Consider the following 8,962-nt stretch of genomic DNA (forward strand, 5'->3'; position numbering starts at 1 on the left):
AAAGACTAGAGCAATACCAAAGCCCTCCACTCACTTATTAGTGAAGGAACCCCCGGAAGCTGGGTAAGAGGCACCCCATGTGATGTTGTGCTGTGCTGTGCTATACCACACTGTTCTGGCAGGGACAGAGTAGGGTGAGGCAGCACCTACAATCCACACTACCAACCCAGCCAGGAAGCGGGGATCACAGCAAATGCCCCCCACATAACCGGCAGAGCAGGCTCAGAGACTTTAATCCACATCCCAGTGGCTCCCAGAAAAGACCCAGGAACAACTGAACAGCTCACTATTATTAAGACAATATTCTAGTTGCCATAATAGCACAGTCTTGCCCTCACATTGAGTCCAGTGACCCTGCTTACCTCTCTTTCTCACATCCAGCCCATAGCCCCAAACACCATTCAGGAGTTTATCCTAAAATCCCATCGATTGCATGGAGTTATAAAGGACAGGAATAGACATTACTAGTTAGTTTGTTGAGTCTCAGAGATCCCCTGTGCCAAGAAAATCTTAAGCATTGTGTGGGAATGATGGTTAAGGGCTTGGTGGCATAAGCTACATATCCTTGAGCCCAAATAGAATCTGTTCATGCTGTTCTTATTAAGACCCGTCAAGTAATCCTCCTTGAAATCATGTACATTCCAGCTGGGCCCATAATCGTTTCTCCCTGCAAAACAGACTTACAGACACAAAACATTGGAAATCTGGGGTCCTCCACTAGACTGAGACCCTACCTGTACCAGGGACCAAAGAGGCCCAGTGCATAACTAAGCATGGTGCCTGCATCTCTGAATTCTGGTATCAGTTCTTAACTAAATTTTCCAAGTGACTCTGGGCACATCATTTTCCTACCCTGTGCCTCAGTTTATACACCCGTAAATGAGACATTTGAACTAGGTTAATGGATTTGATTAAAAATCACTCAGCGCACTTCAAAAACAGAATCCAAGACATCATCTCCAAAGATTCTCACTCATTATACTGAAGTGGTTAAGGCATATCTTACTAATAATTGCCCAGAGAATCCTGATATTATAGGTGGATCTGGGGACTAGGACATTAGATGGTCCCTGGGGTTTTGGAGCACCTCACTGCAGTCTTCTACCTGGTCTTTGTCTTCTAACTTTGAATTTCAAAATGGTTTTCGTTCAGACATGACCACTGACCAGTTTTGGTTTGTCATGTAGTCGCTGTACAATCCATGACAAATCATTTCACTTCCATAATTCTTTCCCTCATTTGTGAAGTGAAAAGATTAGTGAAATTAAATGCAAATGTCTCTTCCAATGCAGTCTATAATTGTGTGACCACTGAGGACACTGGAGACTGAACTGGAAAATGAACACAGCAATTCTGATTCCCGCGTGCTCTCCCATTCCCATCGCATCCCTTGAGAACCACCTACAAATTCAGATCTATTTCCATACCAGGATACTCATTTCCTGCCTGCTACTCACAGGTTTCTGACCTCAAGCTCCCCTTTGCAGCCACTGACCTGTAGGTGGGTTGTCAAAACTGCTTCAAGAATTTGTTTGCTGGGAAAGCACCGTGGAGAAGGGAAAGGGAAGAGGCAGAATGACCACTTCCTTGAAAGACACAGCCAGGCTGCTGGACAGACATGAACTTTCACGGGCTGAAGTTTCGTTTTAACTTTTTTATGTTTGGATTTCTTGATTTCAGTTTAAAAACAAAGCAAGAAAGGGAAATTGCATAATCAGAGTGACTTGCCAACTAAGAACTCTGAACTCCCTGTAGAATTAGGAGCCTGCTGCTCTTTGGCATATCAACACTGGGATCTGACCCCCATCTCTTCTGAGACCCCACAACATTCCATTCTTCTTTTTTTTTTTTTTTTTTAGTTTTTAAAATATTTTTATTTATTTATTTATTTTTTTTTATATATATGAAATTTATTGACAAATTGGTTTCCATACAACACCCAGTGCTCATCCCAACAGGTGCCCTCCTCAATACCCATCACCCACCCTCCCCTCCCTCCCACCCCCCATCAACCCTCAGTTTGTTCTCAGTTTTTAACAGTCTCTTATGCTTTGGCTCTCTCCCCCCCTACCTCTTTTTTTTTTTTTCCTTCCCCTCCCCCATGGGTTCCTGTTAAGTTTCTCAGGATCCACATAAGAGTGAAACCATATGGTATCTGTCTTTCTCTGTATGGCTTATTTCACTTAGCATCACACTCTCCAGTTCCATCCATGTTGCTCCATTCTTCTGATTCATGGCAGGACGTCACTTCTCTGTTTCCAGGAGACTCTTTTTCTTTCTTCATCTAAAGTGTAGGCATTTCGGGAGGCCTGTCTTTATCACATATCTTTGTTTGGAAATGGTTTTGGGGGGAACTGGTACAAGAGACTAAGAACTACATTTTGAGTTCCTTTCTAGCTTGTTCTAGACAGAACACTCATTTTATTTGACTATTGCTAATGGCTACCTTATTGCACGTATTACCACACACCACTCACTCTGCAAAGTAAATTTTCAGTGTTAGGTAGTTTAATATTCTCAATAAACTTCATTTCCATATAAGAAAAACAAAGAATAGGTAAAGAATTTGAACTACAAAGAAATTAGATTACTTGTGCCTTCTCTGACATAGATATTAACTAGTAATCCTAGTATCGAAATCCAGACTTTTAACTACCATGCTGTACTGTCTTTCCTAGGGCTGACAGCTGAAAACACTTGTCTGCAAGTTCCTGGCATCCCAGCCTCTCTGGTTTCTGATTGGGTCATTTGCAGATAATCATACATAAATTAAGTTACAGAAGAGCTTAAATATGATTTAACCCTAGAAAAGAAACTATGTTACATGGGAAGTACCAATTCCCATTGTTGTACCCATGGCAGACATCAATAATCAATCATGACTTTACATTCAATACTCAAATGAAGGCTTATTGTTTATTTGTTTTCCCAACAAACCTTTCTGGTCACCTACCATAAATCCATCAGGTTAATACATGATTGAAAACTATTTACCATTCCTGAACTTTTCAAAAATCCATACTTTATAGATGAGGACAATGAACCTCAGAGTCAAGATTAGTTCATGGTCACATTGGGCAAGTCATTAGCTAGTTATTGGCTAAATCAGGATTAGACTCAGGACATGCAATTTATTTCTATTCATTTGATTATTCCTTTTTTTTTTCCAAGAACTATGATTTCCACCATTATTTCTGTCATTTGTTTATAGATGCATTTTCCATACGAAGACTGCTCAGAGGAGAAATTAAAAATGAGGTCTTCAGGGTATTTTGTAAGACAATGATTTTATTTCCAAGTTAAAAATATAAGCAAATTTGACCTGTTAGCCTACACAGCCCCATAGAGATCAGTGATACATGGTATATCTGGCAGGGGGACTGTCCCCAAAGTGATCAAAATCCTGCCATCCTAGAAGAACCAAAAGAAAACTATAGGCCATCTTATGAACATAGATACAAAATCCTCCACAAAATATTAACAAATAGAATTCAACAATGTATGAAAAGAATTACACAACACAATCAAGTGGGGTTTATTCCAAGTACACAAAGATATCAATATGATGATACCAATAGAAAGCATTTGACAAAATCCAACACCCATTCATGAAAAAACTTTCAGCAAACTAGGAATAGAGAGATGTGTCCTCAACTTAATAAAGACCATCTACAACAGGCCTACAGCCAACATCATATTTACTGATGTAGAAACAATGAAATGATGTTCTTAATCATGAAAAAATGCTTTTCCCCTAAGACTGGGAACAAGGCAAGGATGTTCCCTCTAACCACTCTTATTCAAAATACTGGAAGTCCTACCTAGCTAATGCAATAAGACAAGAAAATAAACAGGTATACAAATTGAGAAGAAACAAAAAAAAAAGGTCTTTGTTTGTAAAAGACATAATTGTCCATGTAGGAAAAGAAACACACACACACACACACCACACACCACACCACACCCCCTGCAAAAAAGCATTATAGCAAGGTATCAAGCTACAAGTTAATACATAAAACTCAATTATTTTTCCACATACCACAACAAACAATTTCAACTTGAAATTAATAGCAATACTATATATTAGGACTAAAAATAAAGTACATTGGAATGAATCTAAGAAATATGTATAATATCAATATGCGGAAAACTACAGTAATTTAATGAAAGATTAAAGAACTAAGTAAATAGAGATCCTATGTTCATGGATAAGAAGAATCAATATTGAAGAAGCAAAGATAGGGGCGCCTGGGTGGCGCAGTCGGATAAGCGTCCGACTTCAGCCAGGTCACGATCTCGCGGTCCGTGAGTTCGAGCCCCGCGTCAGGCTCTGGGCTGATGGCTCAGAGCCTGGAGCCTGTTTCCGATTCTGTGTCTCCCTCTCTCTCTCCCTCCCCGTTCATGCTCTGTCTCTCTGTCCCAAAAATAAATAAATGTTGAAAAAAAAATTTAAAAAAAAAAAGAAGAAGCAAAGATAATTCAATAGAAAAGGAAATCTTTTCAACAAATGGTTCTTGTCATCCACATGCAAAATAAAATAAAATAAAATAAGAAGAATATAGATACAGATCTTATACCTTTCACAAAAAGTAACTCAAAATGGATCATAGTCCTCAATGTAAAATTCAAATCTATGAAATTCTAGAAGATAACATAGTAAAAAATTGAGATGACTTTGGGTTTGGTGATGACTCTGTGGACACAACACGAAAAGCCTGATCCATGAAATTAATAAATTAATAAGTTGGACTTCATTACAATGAAAAACTTCTCCTGCATGAAAGACACCATTAGGAGAAGACAAACCATAGACTGTGAGAAAACCTTTGTGAAATACACATCTGTTAAAGGGCTTGTGTCCAAAATATACAAAGAACACTTAAAACTCAATAATGAGAAAACAAACAACCCAATTTTTTTTTTAATTTTTTTTTAACCTTTATTTATTTTTGAGACAGAGAGAGACAGAGCATGAACGGGGGAGGGTCAGAGAGAGGGAGACGACACGACAATCGGAAACAGGCTCCAGGCTCCGAGCCATCAGCACAGAGCCCGACGCGGGGCTCGAACTCATGAACCGCGAGATCATGACCTGAGCTAAAGTCGGCTGCTTAACTGACTGAGCCACCCAGGCGCCCCCAAACAACCCAATTTAAAAATAGTGACAGGCCTCATCAGAGACACCCACCAAAGAAAATATGCAAATAGAAAATTGGCATATGAAATATATTCAACATCATATGTCATTAGGGAATTGCAGATTAAGACAATAAGAAACAACTCTCCACCCAGGAGAGTAGCTAAAATCCAAAATATTGACAATAGCAAATGCTGGCGAAGATGCAGAAAACAGGAATTCTCATTCTTTGCTAGTGAGAATGAACAATGCGTTGTACAGCCACTTTGGAAGACCCTTTGTCAGCTTCTTACAAGGCTAGACATAGTCTTACCATATCATCTAGCAATCACACTCCTAGATATTTACCCAAATGACTTGAAAATTTATGTCCACATAAAGGCCTGCACAAGAATGTTTACAGCAGCTTTATTCATAATTGCCCCAAACTGGAAGCAACCAAGATGTCCCTCAATAGAGGAATGGTTAAATAAACTGATACACACATATGATAGAATACTATTCAGCAATAAAAAGAAATGAGCCATGAAAAGACACAAGGGAAGCTTAAATGCCTATTTCTAAGTGAAAGCAGCCAATTTGAAAAGACTACATACTGTATGGTTCCAACTGTATGACATTCTGTAAAAATAAACATATAGAGATATTATAAAGATCAGTGGTAGCCAGAGATTTGAGAGGAGGAGCACAGGGGAGTCTCAGGGCAGTGGGATTTCCACATGATACTGTAATGGCAGATACATGAGGGGAGGCGAGTAGAAGAGGTCAGTGGTTTGCAAACCTAGCTCCTTCCCTTCCCTCTCCACCCCTACCCCACTGTATGTAAACAAAGGGAACTGAAGGTCTTTCTCAAACAGACCCATTCTACCTGCATGAAATATTGAGTTTCTCCTTATGATTTCACTGGAAAGAAACTTTAGTGTCTAAATAAAATATTTGGAAACACCACCCTACAAGATCAGTATGTGCTGTCCAATTCTCGTGCCCCATAACATAAGATTCCATGGCATTAAAACTTGAAGATTTTCCCGGATTCCACCATTCTGCCAGGGTTCTATCAGGCTACCTGTGTGGGGTTCTACAGGAGCTTGACTAGTTTAGGATGCCAGGAACCTGAGTCTGATGGAAAGTACAGCCAAAGACTTAAAGCCCAGTCTCAGGCCTCCTGGGCCCCAGAGAGGGCCAGATCTTTGATTGTCTTCACTTCACTATGACTTCAGCTTCCATTCTTCCTTTCCAACAGAACATTTTCCATTTCAAACATTTCCATTTCCATTTCCTTAACATTCCATTGAGGTCACTTCCTGTATTTCTCCTGGTACAATGACATACCCTTTCACCTCTACTCCACATAGTCTAAGTGAATGATAGAAACTGTTCAGCTTCCTTCTTCCAGCGTTTGGAAATCACCCCCAGGATCTGGTGCCTACTAAGCATATTCAAAGTCTTACTTCATGCCCCCGCCCACACACTCTGCTCTCTATAAAAGACAGGCAGGGTGTCCAGAGGAACAGCGAGGCTGAAACCAACCCAGGAACTTCCATCTCTCACACCCAAGTTCCTGTGCTTCCCTCTGCCATGAAGGTCTCTGCAGTGCTTCTGTGCCTGCTGCTCACAGTGGCCACCTTCAGCATCCAGGTGCTTGCTCAGCCAGGTAAGGCCCTCTCTTCCTAAGGCTTATCATTTTAACTGTTGTAGGTACTACCATCCCAGCATGCTTGCTGCATAGCCTACATTACAGAGATGGAGAAAGTGAAACCAACAGCAGAGATGAAAAGAGCTGTCCTGGCACAATTAGCCAGAACCAGAACCAGATGCCCAGGCCACTGAGGCCAGTCCCCATGGTCCTTCCTGACACCAACTGGAGAAGAGACACTAAATGCAGCCACTACCTCAATGACCCTTACATTGTTTGGGGATGTGACACAGAAGGAAGGACCATTTCTCATTGTGGATGTGAAGAACATTTCAGGCAGTAGTGCAGAGGAAAAAAATTAGTGCTTGGGGTTTCAAATTTTGAATTACAGCCAGCCATGTAAGAATAATAAGGACCCAGGGGCCTCTCAGCATGTGACACAGGTTGGCTTTAGAGCCCTTGGGGACAGAAAGCTGGGAAGCAAGTTCTTAGAACTTATCTTTCTGGTGTCAGTGGTTTTGGATCAGTGGATCCTCCTAATGGCACTACTGGATTAGTCTTGTCACTTGAGATTTCTCCATTCCAAGTCAACAATGAGGGTCCCCAGACTCCCAAAGAGGAAACTGACTCCTGAGCACCATTTCATCTGTGGAATGTGAACTAAGGCACTGGACTTGGGAGTGCCCAGTGTTCATTGGAACTTGCATGTTTGTTTTGTCTTTTCCTAGCTTCTCTACCTGCCTTTGCAAATGCATGCTTATGATGCATTATAACTGTATCATTCTTTGCAAAATGTTTTTCAGGTTCAGTTTCCATCCCAATTACCTGCTGCTTCAGTGTGGTCAAAGGGAAGATCCCTATGCAGAAGCTAGAGAGCTACACAAGGATCACCAACATCCAGTGTCCCCAGGAAGCTGTGATGTGAGTAGATCATGCCCTGGAACCCTCCACCAAAAGTTCTGAGTTACTTACAAGGGAAAGATATCGGGATGCATGTCCAAATGAGTCAGATAAACATACCATCTAATCCAAAGGAACTTTTACCCCATGGAGAAACTGAGCTCACGGGAGGGAATCCATACTCTGTCCAGCTAACCTTCTGGGAGCTTGGCCAGATCATCCAAGTTCTTTCAGCCAGGAGCCTGAGGGCTTCCCCTGGGACAAGAGCACAGTTTCCTTTTGAGGACTTTTCCTCCCCCACCTGTCCCCATCCAGCCCCCTCACCCAGAGAGAAAAAGCTGCTCAGGTTTAGGGTCCAACACGCCACATTCCTGGACAAAATCCTCAAGGTGCCCCATCTAACTGCCCTCTCTTCCCTCCGCAGCTTCAAGACCAAAACATCCAGAGAGATCTGTGCTGACCCCAAGCAGAAGTGGGTCCAGGATTTCATGAAGCGCCTGGACCAAAAGTCCCAAACCCAGAAACCTTGAACCTTTATACCCGGACTGGAGAGACAGAGCCTGAAGAAAATCTTATTTATTTTCCCCCAACCCTCCCCAGGGCAGAGTGATATTATTTTTTTACAATCCCAACAATAGCACTTTGTATAATAATTTAAAGCACATTTCTTAAATATTATTTAATTATATTTAAGTTATTGATGTTTTGACTTTGTCTGATATAAATGTTTGCAAATGTAAAGTATAAAATCTGGTGGCATGTTTTCTTTCCTGTGAACTCAGTCAAGTTCATGGCAGGATGTCATTGTTCTCCCTCCAACCTGCCTACAGTATTGTCAGGTCCTTCCATGGATCATCAGAGTGAAACACTTCCGAATTCTTAGAAAGTCAATGCTCCTGTACTGCTGTGTAGTGTTGTTGAAATTAATGTTATTTAATGACTATATGTCAATTTCAAAGAAAAAATATATGACTTTAAACTCGTTCTTTTTTTAATGTTTATTTATTTAGTTTTGAGAAGGAGAGAGCACAAGCAGGGGAGGGACAGAGAGAGGGACACACAGAATCTGAAGTAGGCTCCAGGCTCTGAGCTGTCAGCACAGAACCTGACGTGAGGCTCGATCTCATGATCTGTGAGATCATGACCTGAGCCGAAGTCAGACGCTCAACTGACTGAGCCACCCAGGTGCCCCTAAACAACTTGGTCTTATTTTTCATGGGGTAACATTTAGCTAGGAGGAAGAAAATGGCAGCAATGGCTGGCAATTTAGGGTTTGGGGGCCATCCTCT

General features: G+C 41.3%; 1 protein-coding gene across 1 annotated transcript; it reads left to right on the forward strand.

Moving 5' to 3' along the window:
* The first annotated feature begins 6,673 nt into the window (after positions 1-6,673).
* On the forward strand, positions 6,674-8,574 carry LOC115501266 (C-C motif chemokine 8-like). The gene is made up of 3 exons (XM_030296250.1): positions 6,674-6,791; positions 7,577-7,694; positions 8,098-8,574. The coding sequence occupies exons 1-3, from the start codon at positions 6,716-6,718 to the stop codon at positions 8,201-8,203; spliced, it is 300 nt and encodes a 99-aa protein (XP_030152110.1). The 5' UTR covers positions 6,674-6,715; the 3' UTR covers positions 8,204-8,574.
* Positions 8,575-8,962: the final 388 nt, after the last annotated feature.

Source organism: Lynx canadensis, chromosome E1, assembly GCF_007474595.2.
Source record: "Lynx canadensis isolate LIC74 chromosome E1, mLynCan4.pri.v2, whole genome shotgun sequence".
Lineage (NCBI taxonomy): Eukaryota > Metazoa > Chordata > Mammalia > Carnivora > Felidae > Lynx > Lynx canadensis.

Coding starts and splice junctions, on each gene's coding strand:
- LOC115501266 (XM_030296250.1), top strand. CDS start 6,716: ATGAAGGTCTCTGCAGTGCTTCTGTGCCTGCTGCTCACAGTGGCCACC. Junction 6,792..7,576: donor CCAGGTGCTTGCTCAGCCAG/GTAAGGCCCTCT, acceptor AATGTTTTTCAG/GTTCAGTTTCCATCCCAATT. Junction 7,695..8,097: donor TGTCCCCAGGAAGCTGTGAT/GTGAGTAGATCA, acceptor TTCCCTCCGCAG/CTTCAAGACCAAAACATCCA.